Source organism: Homarus americanus, unplaced genomic scaffold, assembly GCF_018991925.1.
Source record: "Homarus americanus isolate GMGI-L3 unplaced genomic scaffold, GMGI_Hamer_2.0 scaffold24694, whole genome shotgun sequence".
Taxonomy (NCBI): domain Eukaryota; kingdom Metazoa; phylum Arthropoda; class Malacostraca; order Decapoda; family Nephropidae; genus Homarus; species Homarus americanus.
This window is the reverse complement of record NW_024732780.1, coordinates 5,950,448-5,976,309: the sequence shown is the minus strand read 5'-3', so window position 1 is coordinate 5,976,309 and position 25,862 is coordinate 5,950,448. Positions and strand designations below refer to the sequence as shown.

Below are 25,862 nucleotides of genomic sequence, written 5' to 3'. Positions count from 1 at the left end.
TTTATACCGAGCCATGTGATGGTGTTGCAAGTTAAATAAAACAGTCCTACTGAGCCTCAACCTAACCAGCCATTGAAATCCCTGAGGACTAACCCCATCAGGCTTGATCCTGATGCTAGTGATTAGTTTAAGTTGAGACCCTATTTGGACTGAGGCTCACTTGACTGGTCACCTATGACAAAAGTGCTTGTGTTCAGTTGGTGAGACAGTGGGAGCAGCACTGATATACTACAGAGGTTCCCCTAAAAGTTGGATCATGGCTTAATTTGACTGTATAGCATAGTACAGTACTGTACTGTACAGTATTATGCTGTTTGCTCCATATATTAATGGCTCTGAGTTGATGAGTTTCAAGGAGGCATAATAACTAGGAGGAACAAAAATAAACAAAGTTGAACTTTGTCCTTGAGATAACCAAGAAATGCATCTAAAGAAACCTTATATATATATATATATATATATATATATATATATATATATATATATACATGTAGTTCTGCTATAACGCGATAATTGTGTTCTTGTAAAATATCGTGTTATAGAAAATCGCGTAATAGAAATAACAGGGCTTATGGAGAAAATAGGGTTAGGTGCAGATTACTCCAAATCGAAAAAATTTAGTAGTTAGCCTAACACAAAGGATAGCACAGTCTAAATAAATGTTACATTCATATCTAATAATGAAATCATACAGTAAATGTAACACTTTACCTTGAAAAAATATGAATGTAACTTGATGGGGGAGAAGGGTGATTTTGAGGTTGATAACATCGAGCTTCTCTTCAAGTGTTATATCCTTTCTTTTACGATCATCACCGGGAATTCTATCACCAGAACGCTTCTTGGAGATATTCTTCTTTACCATATTCACAATTAATACCACAAAATTGGAGAAATAGTAAGCAAAAATCGCGTTATAGCAAACAAGCGTTCGCGTTATACAAATATCGTTCCTAATTCATAAATCGCGTAGAGCAAATTCGCGTTATCAAAACACGCGTTATAGCAGAACTCACTGTAATATATATATATATATATATATATATATATATATATATATATATATATATATATATATATATATATATATATATATATATATATATATATATATATATATATACAAGTAAATCACTGTAGGTCGCGTGATCTAGGTATATGCTGATAACCACAAGGAAAGAAGAAAACACGAAGTTCCCAAGCGCTTTCGTGTAATTCACATCTTCAGGGGTGAGTACAGACTAGAGAGAGTAATACAAATCAAGGTGTATATATACAGAGGAGGGTGAGACCAGGTCCACAATGGTCAGGTATTAGGTAATGACCCTACTAATCTTTAAATAGCACACAACGGTTGGTGGTCAGGTCAGATGGTCAAGTGACCCGGCCTTCTCACCTGATCACAAATCTTCTTAATTACAAAATTGTCCAGCTTGTACATGCCGTTACTCAAATTCATGTTGAATGCTTCGGTATGTTTAATAAGACTAGATTCTATGATGTTCCTACTGTCAATTGACTTACATGGTAATATTGAGGAGGCATTATCCCAGTCAATGCAATGCTTGTTATCCCTCAAATGAACAAACAGAGCATTGGATTCCTGGCCTGTCTAACACTGTATTTGTGTTTAATTCTAGTTGCAAGATCTTTACCTTGATTTGTATTACTCTCTCTAGTCTGTACTCACCTGAAGATGTGAATTACAGCGCTTAGGAACTTCGTGTTTTCTTCTTCATAGCTGGTTATCCAGCATATATATATATATATATATAATATATATATATATATATATATATATATATATATATATATATATATATATATATATATATATATATATATATATATATATATATATATATATATATATATATATATATATATATATATATATATATATATATATATATATATATATGCTGATACAAGGAAGAAAAGCTCTGAGGATTAGCTTTAAGTGCAATTCACATCTTCAGGGGTGAGTACAGACTAAGGAGAAGTACAAAACAAGGTGTATATATACAGAGGAGGGTGAGATCAAGTCCACAATGGTCAGGTATTAGGTAATGACCCTACTAATCTTTAAATAGCACAGCAGCAGTCGGTATTCAGGTCAGAGGGTAAGCTGACCCAACCTTCTCACCTGGTTACAAACCTTCTTAATTACGAAATTATCCAGTTTGTACATACCATTACTCAAATTCCTGTTGACAGATTCGGTATGTTTAATGAGACTAGATTCCATAATGTTCCTACTGTCAATTGAATCCAATGCTCTGTTCATTTGAGGGATAATATGCATTGCATTGACTGGGATAATACCTCCTCAATATTACCTTGTAATTCAATTGACAGTAGGAACATTATAGAATCTAGTCTCATTAAACACACCGAATCCGTCAACAGGAATTTGAGTAATGGTATGTACAAACTGGATAATTTCGTAATTAAGAAGATTTGTAACCAGGTGAGAAGGTTGGGTCAGCTTACCCTCTGACCTGAATACCGACTGCTGCTGTGCTATTTAAAGATTAGTAGGGTCATTACCTAATACCTGACCATTGTGGACCTGATCTCACCCTCCTCTGTATATATACACCTTGTTTTGTACTTCTCCTTAGTCTGTACTCACCCCTGAAGATGTGAATTACACGAAAGCGCTTGGGAACTTCGTGTTTTCTTCTTTCCTTGTGGTTATCAGCATATACCTGGATCACGCGCACCCACAGTGATTTACTTGCATATATATATATATATATATATATATATATATATATATATATATATATATATATATATATATATATATATATATATATATATATATATATATATATATATATATACATATATATATACACATATATACATATATATATACACATATATACATATATATATACACATATATACATATATATATACACATACATACATATATATGTACACATACATACATACATATATATATACACTTTACATTACAGTAGTACATGCCTCCTAATTTATTTTGTAAATAAAAATAACTTCTTTTCTTTTAAAATTTGTATAATCTGTTTATTGTTTTTATATCAACAAATGCCATCTGAGGATAATCCTAATTATGTTGAATGTCTGCCTCAAATTTGTTGTTATATTTTCCTTACTTAACAGAACTTCTGTAATAGATATGACATTATGAATGTGTGTAGTGTGGGCAGAGTCTGTAGCCGTCAACACCTCTATTGCGGCAGTGGTGGTGGTCCACATACATGCCTAGTATGTAAATCATGTTTGGATTGTGTTTCCAACAGTCCTGCCTTTTAATGTGTCATTCATGTATTATTGAGGGTACCTAAGTCAACCAGCAGCAGCAAGTGGGTCCAGGAACATTGATTTAAAATATCTTAAATGTAACTCAAATGTTTGTTAACTGGCAAATCTTGTACAGGTATTATTTATTAATGTTATTTTGTGATGGCCCCCGAGTGTTGACCTTCAGCAGCTCAGGAACACTGGATGGATATGTAATATAATTTTTTGAATACTTTTTAACTGGTGATTTTTTTGTAATTTGTTTGCCATAGTTCAAGATCCCCCTCAGGCTGATTTTTGTTATTACTTTTTTAGAAATGGTTTCACTAGTTTATTGTCACCCAGAATTATCCTTAAGATTCACAAATATTAGCTGCTGAGGAATGTATCTTAGCCAGACGAGCTGAAACTAAGTACAGTAATGTAATATCTCCGTTAGCTGGAATCTCTCAAACCCGGAAATCTCCGATAGGCGGAATTGAAATTTGCTCAAAAAATCATTCACAAAGCTGGAATTTTCCACAAATTTTCGGCTTTAGGAACAAATTTTCCGAGGTTGAAAATCGAGAGAATTTTCTGAAATTGTTTTGAATAAAGATGAAAGTTAAGTACTTTTGGGGAGATCTGACCTGACTCAATGTCAGGTGGAGGTTGGGTGGGGAATTAGTGATCTCACATTACTGTATTGACTTTCTGATGGAATGTCAAGTCACCCTTTCTTGGGTAGGGAATTAGTGGGTCTCATGGCCTGAAGTTGTCTTGAATAAACACGAAAGCTGAGGTATTTTTAGGGAGATTGTGATAAGTATAAGTATAAATGAGCAAAGTTGTATCCCTTCAACATTACATTACATAACATTTTGAAATGTTTAGTGAGAAAGCAGAAAGGTGTGGGTGATTAGGTGATAACATGCACCAGTATTGCCAAGCGATAAGCTCCTCAACTGCTGATCTTTTAATTTGCCTCCATGCAGCCACACAAGACCTTCACTGGATGCTAGTTGTCTTAATTCTTTTGTGTGTGTGTGTGTGTGTGTGTTTTTTGAGCTTGCCAAGCAAACCGTAGGATTTGAAGAAGTTGATGAATAGTTTGTTCAGGACTCGGGAGGTAAGGTGACATGGCAAGACACTTACACAGCACACACATTAACAGCACTACTAAACTATTGTCTTATAACATTTTACTCTATAATTTCTATTTTAAAATTAATTGATACATGATGGCTCGACTGGGCTACATTTGCACTTAGACAACTGATCAATGAATAAACCAGGGCATATGGAGACTTATTATGTGGGGTATGCTATAATGAATCTAATTGGTTCTAGAACATCGTTCGTTATAGCATTCGTTCGTTATAGGATTAATCTGTTCCAGGCCCCCAAATACAACCACTTAACACTGAAAAATTTGTGGAAATTGTAAAAAATACGGTACTTTATCTTACCTTAGTGTTGTTAGTATGCAGGACAGGAGGCAGAGGAGGAGGGGGGAGGAGAGCATTATGGAGAAGAGGTGGAAGGAGAGGAGTCATCCTTCCTAGCCCTCTTTGGTGACTGTCTTACAGGCACTTTGTCTGTTTATTTATAATTTCTTTCTTAGTTTCAAGGGCTATTAGCTTTCTCACTCGCTTTTGACGATTCATTGTTACAATTGTACACTTGTATAACAAAATAGTTATAAAAATAACACGAATTTCCACATCAAAAGACGAAATTTCAACAAGTTCAGTGGTGCATTGACTACACAATGAACCAATATGGCGCCTGACGCTCTTGCTATGCGCCGCGGTACAACAATATTCATGCGCAGGAAGAAATAGTCCCGTATTCATCCGCGTTCGTTGTAGGAGTTTTGTTCGTTATCGCATTCTCAATTTTATAGGTTAAACCATTCGTTATAGGAATATTCGTAGTAGAATCCGTTCGTTATAGCATACCCCACTGTACTCTAGTGATGTCACGAAGCTTCGAAACTGCAACCACAACTGCTGAGCAACCGCATAAATTATCAAAACCTGTACTCAAATATACTAAATTAATTACTAAAATTATTATGTGTGGTGCAAACTTAAGGGATGTGTATACTCAAATTAATTGCCATCTTACAAGAATTCCAGTAATAAACTGTAAGGGCAAACTTTTTTGGAGTGAGAGTTGTGAACTCTTGGAATAATCTACCAGAACGTGTTGTGACGGCACCGAGTGTGAGCTCTTTCAAGACAAGACTTGACCAACACTGGAGCAGATTCAGGTACATTCAGGAGCCGGTGCATGCCCAGTACTTGCCAACAGTGCGTAACAGAGACGTGACCGATCGCCCAAGCGGCTAACGAGCCGATCAGTGGTGAAGAGTATAAAACAAAACAAGTGCTTAGACATGATTAGTTATGTATTACAGTCAATTGAGTGAAGTGTCTGCCTATTCTAGGCTAAAGATGACAGAATCTGCTGGAGTACAATATATACAGTACACAAGAACACTTGCCAACAGTGAGTAACAGAGACGTGAACGATCGACCAACCGACTAACGAACCGATCAATGGTGAAGAGGATAAAAGTAACACAGCTCTATTCATGCCCGTATCATATATTTATTTAACCAAACTTTTAAAATAAAGTATTCTGGGTTATTTTGATAAAATGTTGTCTAGCAAAATTAGAACTGATTTTACTGACTCCGGTATTAACGTTTCTTAATTTTTTTATAAAAGAATGGAATTCCCATCACTATATTTCGTTTAAGGATATCTTATTGGAAATTTTTTGTTTAGAATTTATGAAGAATCATTATGGTATCAAATTCATCTCCCTATGACAATTAGCCACGCTTGAGTGAGTGGTGGGGGGGGGGGCTGACCACGCGACTCTACCCCCAAAAAGGTTCGCTTCCGTCAACACACACCACCCACACATCACACATACACCCCTGCATCACACACAAACACACCCTCCAACAACCACCCACACACACACCCTCCAACAACCACACACACATCCCAACAGACACACACACATCCCAACAGACACACACATTCCAACACCACTCACTCACCCCCAGCAAGGGAATTCAGACAGCAAGCATAGAGTGAAGGTCTTATTGTATGACACATCTGCGTGTGTGACTGCACTGTAGCCCGTTAAATATCAGCTGTTGAGGAGCGCTTGGCAACACTCATTTCCACTCCATCTCTTTAATTACCCACACCTTTCTGCTTTCTCACTCCATATTTTAAAATGTAATGTAATATAATGTTGAAGAGATACAACTTTGCTCATTTATACTTATATCTGTGCAGTACTTACAAATCTCTCTAAAAATACTATAGGTTTTGTGTTTATTCAAGACATCTTCTGATCATGAGACCCACTAATCCTCCACCCAAGAAGGTCAGTAATATGAAACCACTAATCCCCCACATGACATGGTATCAGGTCAGGTCAGTTACATGAGACCCACTAATCCCTCACAGCTCCATGGGAGTGGAAAATAACATTCTTTGCTGTAACACACACATGCCCATATCATATAGATTTTTAATTTTTAAATACTCTATATTTATTTAACCAAACCTTCAGATAAACTATTTTGGATTACTGTATTACAGTAAAGAAATGAAGTTTCTAACTTAATTAGAACTGTATTTGTGGATTCCAGTAGTTTAGACTCGAGGAAAACATCTCCAGTACCCAGAAACATTCTGGGGAAGTGAGTTATGCCCGTATTATTAAACAACATCTTCCCTTGAAGAGGGTCGTCGTGTTTCAACCCGAGTTTTAAACTAAATGAGTCCTGAGGGTCACCACAGTACAGTATTTAACGGGGAGGTGTGGCGGTAAATTTAACTAATTCCAATAAAATTAATTTATAGTATTGGAATTAGTTCATTTTACCTCCACACTTCCCCGTTAAATACTGTACTGCGGTGTCCCTCAGGACTCATTTAGTTTAAAACTCGGGTTGAAACACGACGACCCTCTTCAAGGGAAGATGTTGTTTAATAATACGGGAGTTTGTGTCTGTCTGTGCAAGATGTCTAGTTTAGACACTCGGAAACTTTTCCCAGTAACCAGAAAAGGTTCCGAGAATTAAGAATACTTCCAAGTTTGAGAAAGTCGTCTTGTTACCCGGAAATCTCTCATCCCCGGAAGTGCTCTGCATCAATTGTTCCGACTAACGGGATGTCACAGAGTGATATCTCTGTTAGCCGGAACAATTGGTGCAGAACACTTTCGGGAATGAGAGATTTCCGGGTAAGGAGATGACTCTCAAAACCGGAAAAAATTCCTCACCCCTGGAATTTTCCGTGTAACGGAAAAATTTTCTTGAAAGTTCCAGAAACTGCCTATTACATCATCTCTCGAACCTGGAAAATTATCCCCCATCCCCGGAATTTTCCGGGTATCAGGAAAATTTTCTCAGAATTTTCTGGAAAATGTGCCCCTCGGAAAATTGGTGCAAAAGCCAGAATTTTCTGGAAAATTCCAGATTTGAGAAAGACTTTCCAAGTAAATTTCAATTCCAGCTATCGGAGAGTTCCGGGTTTGAGGGATCCAGCTAATGGAGATATTACAGTACACTACTACCTTAATTTTTGGGAGTTGGAAAACAGAAATGTTATATCAACAGAATGTATCAGGGATACTTAGTTGTTATTCCATTATGCGGGGGCTGGGTGACTGTATGTATTGTACTGTACACACACTTCAAAAAGTATATTTACAGATGGATCTGATGAATTTAAAAATTAAACACAGCGACTTTTGTTGTCTCAGTAGGGATGTCAAAATCCTTTGTCCTTTGTGTCATTGTCGAACACAGATTCGTAAAGATACGTTTTGGAGCAAGTGTACATTGAAGTCATATATCTGTAAATTTTGCTTTTATTTAACTGGTAATGAATAAATTGAGCCAAATCATTTCCTGGGGTCAATGTTAAGATGAATCAAAGTGATATTCATGGAAGTGGTAGGGGTATGACATAACCATGGTACTGTATAGTACTGATGCACTTTTTATGGAAACACCATGAAATTTGACTGTCCAAATGATCCTGGAAGTCTACAGATTATTTGATCTCACATTTTATTTATGTGTTGGTTGACTTTTTAAATACTGTACACAGGTACAGAGTACGGTATTTGAAAATGGGAAATGTAAAAAAAAGCTGCAGAAAATATCAGAATTCTGGGTTGATGTTGTTAAACACACAAGTAATTATATTTGATGCTGTTACTGCATATAAATGTAGAAATTAGTGATACCATAACTTGTGATTGTAGATGTTGGTACGTCACCAACTATCCTGTGGATATGGTTAAAAAAGCTCTCATAGCACTCGTTGATACGCTTACCAGCCGGGCACATTAGAAATGAATATTCCAGTCGACTTTGAATTTGCTGGAATTATTATTGCGCTGTTAATGCTGGCAGGCCGAATGTAAGCTACACAAGGTTGATGAACTGCGCCTAGACTCTCAATAGTTTGTACATTAAACTTTTCCAAATTGAGATGTGAGAATGCATTTAATTGGCTCACTTCAGCTCCAGGGATGGAGGCAAAATTGTACTAAGACTACTGTACAGTACTGTAACTCGATGCATCTCAACCCTTGTAATTATGTATAAATATTTGAGAGTGGTGACCGGTAGTGTGTGTGTGGGGGGAGGGGGGATGTAGCCTCGTCAGCCACCAGTCATTGTCCTTTAGTGTGTACTTAGGTTTTATTATTATTATTATTATTATTATTATTATTATTATTATTATATTTTTCATACATGACCTCCTATCATTGATGTCTGTCATGAGCTTATGTAACAAAACTCAGCAAAACAGACATCTTCTCTTTTATATATTATTGATGTATGTATCTGTTCTGCTATTTTTATAAATAAAAAGATGTCCTCAGAATAACATAACCAATATATTGTCACTCAAAGGCTATGATTGGATCAGTAATTTTTGCTGTATACATTTTTAATATTGTAGAGATTTTTTGCTATTTTACATGAAAACCTCGTACTGTTATTTTAAACTTTTATAATATTTGGAAATGTTCTATTCAAAAATTTTGAAAATGTGTTTACAGCATAAAATTGTATTTATGATGAAATTGTTTCCACTGGTTTGATACACACCTGTGCCATAATTAATATCCAAATGTATAATGAATTACTTTTTGTTTTCTTTTTGGCCAATTCTAGATTATTTGTAGTTCCAGTAAGTTTCAACATCTGATAATATAAATAAGAGTGTGAATGGGAGTATTACCTTTTACACGTATCCGTCGTTTAGCGATCGGGATGTGTTCCTGCAAAACGGATAGCTAAGTGAATTGATCGCTGAGTGACAGAAATGAGAAATAATATCTTAAACAAGGGATAACGAGGAATAATATCCGTGGAGATGGCACGTAATTGTGTAGTGGAGTCGCCGACTGGCCGACTCGCCTCCCAGTTGCACTCACTGTGGGTGAAGCTGAGCTGTGGGCTATGTTATTCTTCAACTCGTAATTTTGGGTAGATATATGCAATTTTCTTCGTTTTCTTTTACTCTGTTACATACACACACAATCATTCGTACAGAATGTGAAAAAAAATAATTATCATGAGGTTGCTGTTAGCCGACAGAGCTGAGGAGGGAGAGCGAAGAGCAGTGTGGGGTTCTCCCAGCTGTTTGCCATCTCATGTCCTGTGTGGAGTGAAAAGATTGCCAATTGGTGAAATGGGGGGAAAGACGTAGAATTTGCTATAATAATAAACTACTGTACAGTGAAGTAACACTCACTAAGTCCACGTTAGAAGCAAAGTCATCATGTGTCCTCTCTGAGGCTGGAGGACTACTGTTGCTAGGCCCCTTGCTCACTCAGAGTCAGAAGGCCAAGTACTATTGCAATGAAATTTGGACCCTCACCACTCTCGTGATGCCCTATAATGTCAAGCTTCACCTCTAAGCTCATGGACTAGCGGGTGATCTTGGCCTTCCCCGATGAGAAAGGCAAAACAGCAGTACGCTTTCCTGACATGATAAATGTTTAAAAGATGGTGTTGATATTTATATGGAATAAACAACTGCGCCTCGAGACACACGTCTCTGAGTCAGCTGGTGACTGCCCAGCTGATCTGTGTTCGATTATTCGTACATTTTCTGTTCAGTTTTTGCACTTTGCTTCGACTGCTACATAAAATAATCTATTTATAATTCCTGTGCAAACAAAAATATTTTCTAAATGTACATACAGTAATGTAATAAAGTAGTGATGCGGCACCTACACAGCACACACATTAACAGCACTACTAAACTAATGTCTTATAACATTTTACTTTATAATTTCTATTTTAAAATTAATTGATACATGATGACTCAATTTGGCTACTTTTGCACTTAGACAACTGATCAGTGAATAAGCCAGGGCATATGGAGATCCATTATACACTACAATAATATTCATTAAGTTCTGATAAATATGCGACAATATTATTTACTAAATGCTCAAGACAGATCTGTGGTAAGCACCAACCCTCTTGAGCAGTGACAAAAACAGTGCTTGGGAGTACAGTACTGGCAACATTATTAGTGAGAGCGATGTCAGCTGTTCCCACTCTGTAAACAAGAGACTGAGAATATACTATGACACAATAGCTCATCTGGGATTGAGTGTGGGATTTTTTGGTGGGAAAATTAATTACAGGAGGTCCTCGTTATGAAAGTATTCACTATCTGAAGTTTGGCAGTTAAGTGGTAAACTTTTTGTGACCATCCACGTTAAAAATGCCTGAATTTAAGTGGATTCCACTCAAAAACTCTGAAAACTGAGATAAAATCTACGGAGTTTAAACTCCAGATACAATTACGTATTTTTAGCTGAAGTGTTTGAAATTTCATCCTATTCCTGGTGTCATGTATGCACACACGTGTCCCGCGCCAGTCTCCTGTTTTGTTTTGTCCAGACCAGTGCTGTGTTGTGTTTACTCCTGCCTTTGTTGTGTCTTTTCATGCATGTTGTGGTGAATTTTTGTAGCCATGAGTTGCCAACCCATACAGGGTGGTGCAGCACTCAAAAGGAAGCTCACTAACTATAGTATAGATGTAAAATTAGAAATGATTAGGTGAAAGAAAAGTGGAGTGGACAATCCACCAAGTCCTGTTTTGTTTTTGTTTTTCATCCCCCAACACCCACCTCCATCAAGCCAAACATCTCTACCTTTAAAGCTAAGTTAATAAAAATATTTTATTATGTTAAAATTATTTATTTTTAAAACATTATTATAAGTATTTTGTCTCAGTGAACCACTGGAGTGAGTGTGCACCAGCAACGGTTGCTGCGGACCACCGGGCTACTGGCACAACCTACATGGCCTCAACACACTGACCCCAATGAACTTTAAGGACCTTAGATAACTTATAAAGTTAAACAGTTTATTAAAATAATGTGTTATCAAAAGTTTAACAAATGTTTCTAAGGTAAATAAAATACAGTACTACACCTCTGACCCACTAATTATACACCTCTTGTGTCTCTAAAGCACCATGGACTGCTAGAAACTTAAATTAAACAAATATTAAATGTGAAAAAGCCATAATTTTGAGCAACATTACTGTATACACTTTGTACTCAAATGTACTGTACTACACTAGACTGAAATTTTTTCTCTTGTGCAAACTATGTGATGTTTATACAGCTAGACCCCGACTTCCGACTGCTTCGACTTACGACCGTCGGGACTTACGACCGCCGCAGTTGTGACCTTTTTTTTTTTCTTTCTTTCTTCAAATGACACACGCATTTTCTATACCGAAACGTTTCCAGTTAATGTAGTCTCCATGTATAATTAGAAAATTATGGGGGCCCCATGTGCATTCAGCTGACTACATTAAAGGTAAGTGCTCAGTCACACTGTATCCATTCCTCATTATTTATTACTTTCACTATACTGTATCCATTCCTCATTATTTATTACTTTTATTGTACTGTATTTCATTGTAGATTATTTATTTAAAAAAAAATAATAATAATTTTTTTTTTTTATATATATGTCGGACTTACGACCATGTCGGACTTACGACCATGTCGGACTTACGACCTGGATTTGGGTCCCTAACCCCGTCATAAGTCGGGATCTAGCTGTATTCAAATTAATCACTACAAGTATATTACAAGGATTCCAGCAATGTAATTTATATTCTGCTAAGTCTAGTCTGTGACATTTTATAAAATAAAAACTTAAAGCCTAAACTGCCTTCACCCTGGCTGTGAAGAAGGGGAGGGTGTTGACAGCTGTCAGGGAGGGGAGATAACAAAGTGTGTAGTTATCAAACAGAAGGAGTTTTAGTTTTGTCCTTATAAAAGTCACTGAATTGACTTGGCAGTATATAACTTGCTTTCTGTAATTCTTTAAGATAGTGATTAATTTAAGTATAAACATCGCATAGTTTGCACTAGACATAACATTTTTAGTAATTAACTTATTACAGATTTGCCCTTAGGACAATTATTTCTTTTACCTTTTTCACAATATATATTTAAGATGGTGTGTGCAGGTAAATGAGTAAAAATAAATGAAGAAAGTTACATATATCTTCTCGAAAATATGAGTTAAAAAACTTGTACATAAATGTACTACACTAGACTAAGATTTTATCTCTTGTGCAAACTATGCGATGTTTGTACTCAAATTAATTATTATATTAAAAGGATTCCAGCAGTGCAATTTATATTCTGCTAAGTCTAGTCAGCTACATTTTATAAGATAAAAATTTTAAGCGTAAAACTGCCTTCACCCTGGCTGGGAGGGAGGGAGGGAAGTTACCGGTAAGTGCCTTCTCGTAATTTTTTCCGGACTAAAGGAGGTGCCAGACCACCAGTTCCCGGATAATCGGTGGTGCACCTGTATAATATAATTATTTTATTTTAGCGTCGTGTACAATGTCATGGTCCCAATTTGACCTACAGTGGTCCCTCGGTTAACGAACGCTTCGGTTAACGAAATTTCGGTTAACGAATTACCTTCCATACAAATCTTCAATTCGATTAACGAAATCCTTACGAAAATCACGTTTTGTTGTGAGCATCAGCTGGTCAGCAAATGGACTGGTCTGCCAATTCAGTAATCAGTTCTATGTTTACATTTGTTTCCAATGGAGTAAATATCAATAAAGTTGTGCTATTTAATATTTTTTAATGTTTTATACGGGGTATTAAATTTATTAGTCATTTTAACATTTATTCAACATACTGATAATATATGCAGTACAGGCTCAGTCTGGCTTTGTTTACTGTCGAGAGAGCATCTATTTTGTTGGTGTCTTGAATATTTTTGCATTTTTCATTGAAATTATTGGTCATTCTGAACTTTAGTTAACATATTGATAATATACAGCATAGTGCAGTGTTGATTTAAATAAAATAATCTTGAATTACACCAAGTAAACTTAAAATTTTATTGATGAAAATACTGGATCCAGCATGGGTCCCCTGAAAGGTGCTTTCTCCTCCACCCCCACTTCTAATTCCCATCATCATCATCAACCAAGAGCCTTCTACATACACACCTCAAAGTAAGTGTACTTTACTGCATTTTTTTACTTTGTATGTACTTTTTGGTGAGCTGGAACCAATTACCCAAAATCCCATTGAAACAATGGATTTGGTTAACGAAATTTTCGGTTAACGAACGACCTTCTGGAACGAATTGTGTTCGTTAACCGAGGGACCACTGTATTTCCATTATTTCTTAGGGGATTGATTCCGCGCTTTAAGTGGATTCGTTATCAGAGGCGTTTTTTCTGGTCCAAATTAACCCCCTGTATTTTCGACAATGTTTTATTAACCCAGCACCAAAGGAAACTAAATAATATGGGAATTATGGTGAATTGCATATACGTAGGGGGTCACCGGGTTATGAACGGGTTCCATTCCTGAGGACGATCTGAAGTCAGATTTGCACATAAGTTGGAACACATGCTATATGCAAACCGTAGTTACAAAACAATGTTTAAAATCCCACTGTATCATAGCCTAAGTCCTTATAGGCATCTAAAAATCACTTAATTTAGGAGAAAAGAAGAAATTGAATGACAAAATACAGAAAATGAAAGTAAAAAAAATAGTTCATCAGGGAAAGAAAATAATGTAAATTTCAAGTTTAACCCCGTTTGTATCTGCGGGCGTTCATAAGTCGGACGTTTGTAAGTCAGGGACCTTCTGTAGTACTGTTGTTATAAGGATCGCTGGCTGCCGGGTAGGAGGTGATGAGTTGTCCTCACTCCCTCCTTCGTTGAAAATTCACCATTGCCATGATTTTCGAGCATGCCAGGAGACACATAACAATCTGCATTTATTTTACACCATTTTATTTCATTATTTCCACCTTTTTTTATTAGACTCATGATTATATAATACTGGATAGGTAGGTGAATAAGAAATGGAATTCAAACATAATTATTATTTTTTCATGTGGCAATTTTAAATGGAATGTAACTCACAGGCCTCTGCTGCATAGGAAACATACTGTGGTGAGTCTCAGACATCATTTAGATATTATTTATTTATTTTTTTACATAATTCTACACCTATTTTATTATTTATTTTACTCAAATATGTCGATATTATTCACTGAGGCAACATTTAGGAGTCAGCACTTGAGATATGCTTTCAGGTAGGGCACAAATTAAACTGTACAGTTTTACCACATATGCGCTGTCACAATCCTGCCACTACACAATACTGTGCTGATAGTGAACCCTAAAATAATGACAAATTACATATATTTACACTATTTACAAGATTAGCAGGCAATAAACAAATTTCAAGGACATAGTGAAATTTCGATTTGCCAGAACACATCCTGGAATGAGAGTTTTCCTGGGAACAAGACGACTCTTAAAGCTGGAAAAATGTCCCCCATCCCTAGAATTTTCCAGGTACCTGAACATTTTTCTCAAAGTTTCCAGAAAATGCACCTGATTTTCATCTCAAACCTGGCAATTTCCCAGGTACAGTACAGGGAAAATTTGTCCGGAATTTTCCAGAAAATGCGCCACTCGGAAAATATTTCACAAACTCGGAATTTTCTGGGAAATTTTGAGAAATTTTCAATTCCAGCAATCAGAGAGTTCCAGTTAAGACGGATTCGGGCTAATGAAGGTACAATATTACTATACAGTACATCCTAAACATGTGTGTCCCTTACCTTAGCAGAAGTTAATCTAGGCTCTAAACCTTGTACAGTACAGTATTAAGTGATAGTACTGTACAGATGCCCACTTAGAGCACATAATCCCCAGTTTTTTTTACTTCTCTCATGAATTTTTCCCAGGAGCTTAAGATCACTAAACAGAACAATTGGAGATCGATTAACAACAAAGGCTGTTAAAAATTTTAAATTGCCAAACCGAATTATCGGGGATGGGGATTTTTCCTGGTTTGAGAGTCATCTCGTTACACTGACATCTCTCATTCCCGGAAATGCTCTACACCAATTGTTACGGCAACGGAGATATCACTGTATTTTGTCCATGTTGATAGTGCAACCATCATTTATGGTGAGTATTTGAGGTTCATTGAAACAAATAGGTTAGCTCTTTATCACTGAACCTTTAGTGTCTATTATTAGAAAAAGCTTTGTAGGGGGGGGGGCAGTGGGTTCCCCTTATTTTATTCTTAGAAATTATGTTCCAGTATCGAAACTATACAGGGGGTCCCTGACTGACAAACACCCGCAGATTCAGACGGGATTAAACTTGAAATTTACAGTATTTTATTTACCTGATGACTCATTTTTAACTTTCATTTACTGTATTTCGTCATTCAATTTCTTCTTTTCTCTTAAATTAAGTGATTTTAGATGTTTATAAGGACTTAGGCTATGATATAGTGGGATTTTAAACATTGTTTTGTAACTACGGTTTGCAAATAGCATGTGTTCCGACTTATGTACAAATCTGACTTCAGATCATCCTCAGGAATGGAACCCGTTCGTATCCCATGGACCCTCTGTACTGCCTCACTATGACACAAGAAAGTGACAATCTGGAAGTGTCAGTATATAAAGGCTGATGCCCCTCTTTATAATACTTGCTAATTAGCTAGATCTGCCCCATTGGTACAGCTCCAACTCTTTATCTTTACAATGTGGGCTTCATGTCATACAAATCAATAGTATTTTATCTTACACCCAACCAATTTATTATACTGTATAGTACTACTGTAGTGCACTCTGGTGACACTATACCCAGAGGTTATGTACTCAATTTTGTCATTCATACTTTTTTGTAATGGTTAATTCAACGCGTATGCGTACCGTGGGTGGCAACAAAGGCTGTAAGCGACTGCTCCATAAAAGTCGTATTTTTGACGAATTCAGCGAGTCTACTAATCCCAGTTTGTAAAGAGAACTATAGTAAGATCCAGTTATCAGCACAGTGGCATCTATTTTTTTTCTAAGTTTTGGACTTTTGTCATTTTTGTTTGATAAAAACATATGGTCCTACCACACGGTCCCTCTGGTCGAAGATTTTCAAGTTTGCGCATCCACAATGTAAAGTGTGACATAGCAGTGACATCTTTACCACTCCACCTCAAACAAGCCGAACTATCCACCTGACTGCAGTGTTGTCAACATGCCCTATGCCTGCCGTTAAACGCTCCCGTTCGTTGGAGATGGCGGCAGTAGGTGACAGTGATGCTGACGACTTTCATCTTGAAGACAAGTCTAAGAAGCAGAAACCTCAGAAGTCAGGCTCTCCAGCCGGGGCGACGGCTCCCCCTCGCACCCTGTCTGGGGCTGTAGAGGGTGGCCTCCTTCTGCCGTCGGGGTCCCCAAGTGAGCTTACATGTGGCTCAATGACCGACCCTCCGCCGACGAAGGAGGGGATTCCCTTCGTCTCCCTGTCCCGTCGCGCCTTCGTGGTCTCGCCTTTCCTCGGGACTTGCATCTGAACACACGGACGACCTGGTTCTTCGGTCACTGCTCTTCACTTCAGGACTCAACACTTCGCCTCCGCCGAGGTCCCACAGCCGTGATAGTCACCACACAAATGGACGAGACAGTACACCTGCTCACTCAAGTGGGCTTTCCTGCTCCCCAGGGGGAGGTGATGCTGAAGTTCGCCACCATCACCCCAGAAACTCGTCTTACCAAGGTAATGGTTCGCCACGTACCCTGGGACATCCCTATCGACGATCTTCGCCCTCTTCTCCCACAGCTACTTGACATGGAACGCCGCATCAATCAGGTCTCCAAACGTCCATCCAATGAACTCATCGGCTGGTGAGTGGGCCCCCTCCCTCCGAAGGTGAATGTAGGATCTATTCACAACTGTCCTCTTGACCAATTTATCGGAACCCCGAAAATCTGTGGTCGTTGCCAATCGTGGAAACACCACACCTGGGAGTGAACGAGGATGGTCGCCTGCGGTTTCTGTGCAGGTCCTCAGTGGAATGCAAATCGAAAATTCAGAACAAAAACTCCTTTGCAACTCAGGAGCGTCGTCGGATTCGTGAGGCGGACTGGCTATCCTTCACGGGGTGTCTATCGTTTCACTCATCACCCTCCTATGTATGGAATCGGATTAATGCTATACTGTACAGGGTACTTGACGGAGGCCTCCTCCCCACCCTGACCCCGCCTCCCTTGCCTGCTCTTTATTGGAGGACTGGGCATGAGCTTCCTCACCTGAGGTACTTCCAGATCTGATGCAGGAGGCAGTGCAGGCTCGCATCGATGCGTCTGAGCCTGTTGTTCGTGCTGCTCTTACCTCCCCTGCCCCCACTGATCATCCCATCACACAGTTCGAGCTTGACAGTGCTCGTCGCTCTGGAAAAGACACCTCTCCTGGGGATGATCAGATAACCTACTCCATCCTCAACGCCTGTACTAATATTCCTAACGGCCCCTTGCTCGCTCTCTACAATATGTCTTATGAATATGTGGTTCTCCCGTCTAACTGGAAAAATGCCACTATTATCCCCATCCCTAAGCGGGAGATCCTGGGAAATATCGACTCATTAGTTTTACCTCCTGTGTTTGCAAGATGATGGAGAGGATACTCCATCGTCGCCTTCTTCACACCATAGGCAGCTTCCACAACTCCCTCAATGGTTTCATACAACATCGCAGCACAGCACACTCCATTGCTTCCTTTTATTGCAATCAGACTGCCCGCGTCTCCGTCTTCCTTGATATCAAGGGAGCCTTTGATACGGCTCAGCCTGCCCTCATTTTAGCTGAACTGGCGCTGTTAGGGGTTAAGGGGAAACTTCTTCAATGGATCGCTGCTTACCTCACTGGACGTCAAGCCCGGGTTCGCGTTGAAGGCTCTATATCTCCTGTTCAAGAAATGAACCTCGGCAACCTCCAAGGTGGAGTCCTGGGTCCCACCTTGTTTAACACACTCTTGCACGCCATTGCATCTCTCCCGTGGCCGACAGAAGTTGTCCACTCAGGATATGCCGACGATGTCCTCCTCCAAGCCCCTGACTACCTCAGCATGCAGGAAGCCCTTGAACTGGTCTCCAGAGAGTGTGATTCACTTGGTTTCCTTCTTTCAACTGCAAAAACAAAAGCCATGTGGCACGGTCGTGTTGTACCTCCACCCCTTCTCTTATCAGGAACGCCCTTGGACTGGGTTAATGAGACAAAATACCTGGGTGTGTATGTAACTCGCACACGTTCTCAGATCCCTGAAGTCAGCTATCTTCGAGACATATGCTTTCGGCGTCTCGCTCCCCTCTCTACCATGTGCAGGGGTTCCCTTGGTGCCACCATCCCTGTACTTCTCACCATGTACAATTCCTTTGTCCGCTCTTGTGTCGACTATGCCGCCTCTGCCCTCGTCATCATTAGTCGGACTGCTGTCAACCGTCTCGAAGTTATCCAGAGGAAAGCTTGGGGCCCCTCAGTGGACACGCTCTACTTCTCTATACAGGTAGTCCTCGACTTACGACCTACTCGACATACGACCATCCAGACATACGACTGCCTCTCAGTCGTACCAAAAAATTTTCAAACTCCGTACATATTTTCTAGGACAAAAACATTTTCGTCCTCTACGAAAGCATCGTGTGGGCTGGGTCTCCGCGTGTGTTCAGCGTCCACGCCGTAGCGCGCTCAGTTGGTGTTTGCCTGTCGTTGTTGTTGGTAGTGATCGCGCTGTGTACTGACAATATTTTCTTTTCTAATTCCCTTTAGAATGACTGGAAAGTGTAAAAGTGAGAGTTCTGGTGGTGCTCAGAAGAAAAGGAGAGTCAATTACTTTTGAGATGAAAATGAAAATAATAATGCAATATGAAAATGGAAAAACGGAAGCAACCATTTCATGCGACCTAGGCTTCTCTCACTCGACGATATCGACAATTTTGAAGGAGAGGTAGCAAGTGCTGATGTAGGTGCTGCTGAAGCTTTTACGGAGGAGCTAGATCGTGTCATCGTGGAGGGAAATTATGTGCCTGAGCAAATATTTAATGTGGATGAAACTGGATTATTTGGAAGCACATGCCAGAACGGACATATACAGTACATCCAGAAACAGGAGAAAAGCATGCCAGGATTCAAGGCATTCAAGGACCGAATCACACTTCTGTTGGGGGGGAATGTAGCTGGTTTCAAGATAAAGCCCTTCATGATATATCATTCAGAGAACCCAAGGGCTTTTAAACTTGTCAGCAAGCACACACTGCCAGTGTTTTATCGCAGTAATAAGAAAGCATGGGTGACCCTGGTACTGTTTGAGGATTGGTACCTGAGTTGTTTCATTCCACGAGCCAAGGAGTATTGTCTGCAACAAGGGGTTGCGTTCGAGATTTTATTAATTTTAGATAATGCTCCGGGACACCCACCACACCTGGATGACCTGCACCCTGATGTTAAGGTAGTATAACTTCCACCTAACACCCCTATCATCCAACCCATGGATCAAGCTGCTATTGCTGCATTTAAAGCGTATTATTTACGTACGACCTTCGCTTAGGCTGTTGCTGCTACTGAAGGTGAGAAAACGCTCAGAGAGTTTGGGAAGGACTACAACATTTTGAAATGTATAAAGAACATTATTGCAGCATGGGATGAGGTTACAGGTCAGTGCATGAGTGGAATATGGAAGAAAGTCCTGAAAAGATATGTGAACAGTTTCAAAGGATTTAATGAAAATGAAGCAATTTCTGAGATTAGTAACAAGATAGTGGAGTTGGGTAAACAGCTGGAGTTAGAAACTGATAATGAAGATGTTTAGCAGTTGGTGGAAAGTGTAGCAGAAGAGCTAAGTAATGAGGATCTCATTGAACTGGATACACAGAAAATTGCAGAGGAAGAAGAGAGTCAAATTGTAGAAGAACAACCTGCACCACCCAAAAAATTTTCAGTGAAACAAATGGTAGAGGCATTTGCTACTATTAATAAGGGGATGCAGATGTTTGACGAAATGGATCAAAATGTTGAGCGTTTTACAAAAGTTGACAGAATGATCCAAGATGCACTTGCTTGTTACAGGGAGATTTACAATGAAAAGAAAAGGCAAACTGTGCTGTCTAAATTGGACATATATTTTAAGAAATCCCCCATTGCTGTCTCCTCACGCCCCACCAGTGCTGCCTCTTCACTCTCTAAAGATGATCCAATACCTTCAACAAGCAAGTATACCCTGTATGTTAACCTGTCTGAAGAAAGCGACATTGATGACCCACCCAGCCCTGTCTCCTCCTCTGCTTCATCCAATTAACGTAGTCTCCATGATTAATTTAAAAATTATTGGGGTCCCATGTGCATTCAGCTGACTACATTAAAGGTAAATGCACAGTAACACTGTATCCATTCTTCATTATTGATTACTTTTACTGTACTGTATTTCATTTTAGATTTTCTATGTATTATTTTTTGCATTTTCGACTTACGACCTGGATTTGGGTCCCTAACCCCGTCGTAAGTCGGGGACTGCCTGTATATCGAACTTGGTCTTTCCCCCTTACAGGATTGTGTCCAGGAGTTTTACCTGAAAACTACTGTTTCCATTCTCCGGGATCCTCGAGGCAACTATTTCCAAGCCAACTTGACTCCTGCTGTCCGAGGTTGACCTCCATCTAGAAGACAGTGGTGAGGGTCACCCATCCGAGCCCTTCAGGAACACGACCTCCTGCCTGATATTGTTGTCACCCCTGCTGTTGGCTCTTCTCCTTCTCCCTGGCTGGATTTTCAGCCTGAAGTGATTGCCCTCGGTGGACCGATCCTGAAATCCCACGTGAACCCTGTAATTCTCTGCAAATACCACCTCTCCAGGATCGCCCACTGGTCCCCAGGTAGGGTTGTCTTCTACACTGATGGCTCTGTTGACCCCGCTACAGGTCGGGCCGGGGCTGGTGTCTACATCTCCCGTCCTGATGCCCCTGAGCCTATCAAACTCTCTCTCAGAGTTTCTGACGGGGCTTCCTCCACTCAAGCTGAACTGATAGCCCTCCTTGCTGCCCTTCTCGCTGAGGAAGAAGCAGATGGTTTCTGCCCCTTGCTTGTCTGCTGCCATTCCAGATCTGCTCTTGGCGGGATCGCATTTGGGTCAGGGGAAAATAAGGACCTCATCCTCTGAATACGAGGGTTAGCATTCACACTTCAGGATGCAGGCCGTCCTGTGACATTCCTATGGATACCCAGTCATGTCGGTATCTTGGGGAATGAGGCAACAGATGGCCTTGCCAAGACTGGCTGCAACAAAGCCACACCTGACTACGTTGTTCCTCGAACACTTTTACAGCTTAAGACCCAAATTCGCCGCAAACCGAGAGAAGCTCGGGAAGCAGCCATCCCCCTGGACTCCCCGCCCACCTGGTACGATGTCCTCCGTAAACTCCCTGACCTCTCGTGTGTTTATGGGAAAGGGTATTGGAAAAAGGACACGATTGCTGCCAGTATCATCATTGGGTATGACTTTGCTTGGGAGATTGGTAAACCCCGCCTCCCCTGAGCAACGCTCTAGTGCATTATGCAGATGACCCGACAGCCGCACCCTTATCCACTACCTCCTAAGATGTCCCCACACACAACGCTTCCGTGACGCCTGTTGGACCACCACTCCACGACCCCCTGACGGAGACACGATGATCCTCCCCATACTGGCCAGATATTATGGAAATAATATTGATGATGTGTTGAAGGAATATCCTTCCTCCCTTAGGCTTTAGTAAGCCCCTTTATAGTATTTATATATACTTGTGACACTTGCCAGATGCTTCTGGTGTTATTGTACAGGGGTACCTAGTGACAGCACTAGGATCCTGGTTCCTCTATTAAAGAATAAAATATTGAATTGAATTGAATAGTTAATTTGTTTATGGTAAATTGCCACACCACAGCAACACACTACACTTCGAATGTGCTGACTCAGTTCCTACCTTTGGGTACATTACTTGACTTATGGAGTACAGTGACTCCTCGTTTAACGAACACCTCGGTTAACGTAATTTCGATTAACGAACTGCCTTCCATAAGGATCTTCAATTCGGTTAACGAAAAAAAATTCGGTTAACGAAGTTCTTACGAACCGACCTCAACATGTTTTCGCTTGCACTGACCGGGCAACCAGCTTTAGTATCAGTCCGCCAATACATTAATCGGTTCTAGGGCTTAAATTCCTTACTATTTTAGTAAATATCAAGAAGTTTATACTATTCAATAATTTTAAAAGTTTAATATTCAATTTTTTAGTCATTTTAACAATTATTGAACATAATTGAAGGTAAAGTGACTAGTTTAATGCGCGGCATCCAGCCTCTTAACACAGCAAACAGGAGTTAGTCTCTCTCTGTTTTCACTGTAGGTAACATCTTGCTTGAGACTCTCTTCAACTAAACGCTTTTTTTCTGTGTTTCCAAGCAAATTATTGGTCATTTTGAAATATATTTTACATATTGACAATATTAATGCAGTGCAGTGTTGATTTAAAGGAAATAATCTTGAATTACACCAAGAGAGCTAAAATTTTATGGGTGAAATGGCGCCATGGGGTGACTTCTCTTCCACCCCAATGCCTTCTCTTCTTCCTTCTCCTCCAACCCCATTCTAAATCCCATCATCATCATCATCATCCAGGAGCCTTCTACATACACACCTCAAAGTAAGTGAACTTTTCTACCATTTTTGTTGAATTTAGGAAATTTTCGGTGAGCTGGAACCAATTACCCAAAAACCCATTGAAACAATGGTTTCGGTTAACGAACTTTAGGGTAAACGAACGACCTTCTGGAACGGATTGAGTTCGTTAACGGAGGGGTCACTGTACACTGTAGGAGTGTGATCATATTCTGACTTTGATTGTACTTAAGTTATTGTCTTCTCTTCCTCTCCCACTGTGACACTTGATGGCCAGAATCAACAAAATACTGGCTGTTCATTCACTTGCTCTCACTTGTTATCTTGAACTGCCTTACCAGTGTCAGGTGTTTCTACTTTTATCTAGTGTTAGTTTTGATATAGAATGAAAATACTACAAAGAACTCAGCTAAGGATCATCATTGTTTTTAAGGGCAGTCTTATGTAGTTTATTTTTAAATAAAAATTAAGACATATAAGTCAGGTTCTGAAGTCAATCACTTGACTTTTTAAATAGTCACTGACTATTGTTACTTGGAGTTACTCGGAACTGAATGAATAAAAATTTGGTTTAGTTATAGTCAACGAAAAAATTTCTGCAGTTTTACAGTGTTACCGGTACGTACCCCACTTAACGCGGTCAATAAAACCCAGAGGGTACCGTGTTAAGTGAAAACCGCGTTAAGTGAACAACAGAACATATGGGATTAATTCCAATAGAAACCGGCCCGACCCCCAAACTCCACTTTTTGACGACACATAACTATGTTGTAGTAAAAATAACATCTTAATTTTATGATGGTACATGCACACAATTAATACTTAAGAGAAATAGAGAAATACAGTTGCCAAGTTAATGTCCATTCAAATAATGGACTCAACTCCCTCCCCCTCTTCTCACACTACACTGCTGGCTCTTCCCTCTCTGAGAAATTTTTGGGGGAAAACCACTAAATTTTAATAAATAATACCTCAAACTAAAGTTAGGATAATACAATTGACATTGCTGGATTCCTTGTAAGACCAGGAATATTTTGAATATAAATGTCATATATTTTGCACAAAAGATAACATATTTACTCAGAGTAAACATTTTATCTAAAATTTGTATGTCTAATGCAAAATATATGATGTTTATATTCAAAATGATCACCAAATTGTAAGAATTCCAGCAATGTAAATTATATTCTGGCCGGGTAATTTGTATGAATTTTATGAGCTAAAACAAATATCTTCAGTTAATAAAAAAAAAATATATTCTTCACGACACTATCTGTCAATCAAAGTACCCCACCTTGCCTCCCCCCCTCTTCCAACCGCGCGGTCAGTCCCAACCTTCCCCCCACCCCCACCAATCCTCCCTTCAAGAGAAAGGTTGGGTGAAAAAACTAAATTTTAACATTTTGTATTAAATAATACCTCAGATTAAAGTTAGGATAATATAATTGACATTGCTGGAGTCCTTGTAAGACCAGGAATATTTTGAATATAAATGTCATATATTTTGCACAAAAGAGAACATATTTACTCAGAGTAAACATTTTATCTAAAATTTGTATGTCTAATGCAAAATCTATTATGTTTATATTCAAAATGATCATCAAATTATAAGAATTCCAGCAATGTAAATTATATTCTGACCGGGTAATTTGTATGAATTTTATGAGCTAAAACAAATATCTTCAGTTAATAAAAAAAAAAATATTCTTCACAGGGTAACAGATGGTCGGTCGGTCCCTCCCTCCCCCCCACCCCCCACCAACCGTCCCAAGGAGATGTGTGGGAAAACCAGAATATTTAACTTTTTAGTAATAAATAATACCTCAAACTAAAGTTAGGATAATATAATTGACATTGCTGGATTCCTTGTAAGACCAGGAATATTTTGAATACAAATGTCATATATTTTGCACAAAAAATAACATATTTACTCAGAGTAAACATTTTATCTAAAATTTGTATGTCTAATGCAAAATCTATGATGTTTATATTCAAAATGATCATCATATTGTAAGAATTCCAGCAATGTAAATTATATTCTGGCCGGGTAATTTGTATGAATTTTATGAGCTAAAACAGGCAGTCAGGCAGGGTAGCGGGTGGGGCAAATCTAAAAATAGCGTCTCGAGCCGGACACTCACCGCGTATATGTGGAAAAAACCCGCGTTAAGTGAAAGTTCAGCTCTGGCGAGGCACCGCGTATACGGTAAAACGCGCTAAGTGAAACCGCGTTAGGCGGGGTAATACTGTATAATATGACACACTGGACCAAGAATTCTGAACAACACAGATTTTATATGTAATCCTGCTAATTTCTCTGTATTAATTATATGTGATATACAGAATACATCATATTGGTTACACAATGCATCACACTATCAGAAGTACCAACCTTACCAAATAAATATGGCCTCAGTGATCGTCATTTCAAAGCCAGTCAGACCGAGGGGTTCAGAAACTTTTTTTGCTGACTGTACAATACATGTGATA

The 25,862-nt window shown here is 39.0% G+C and overlaps 1 protein-coding gene across 2 annotated transcripts in view; it reads left to right on the top strand.

Moving 5' to 3' along the window:
* Positions 1 to 21,427, top strand: part of LOC121868997 — a 192,695-nt gene extending 171,268 nt beyond the window's left edge. For both annotated transcript variants that reach the window (XM_042370056.1, XM_042370058.1), the window contains one exon: positions 21,265 to 21,427. In XM_042370056.1, coding sequence (XP_042225990.1) covers positions 21,265 to 21,377 — 113 coding nt within the window. In that variant the 3' untranslated portion in view covers positions 21,378 to 21,427. The remainder of the gene's footprint in view (positions 1 to 21,264) is intronic.
* Positions 21,428 to 25,862: the final 4,435 nt, after the last annotated feature.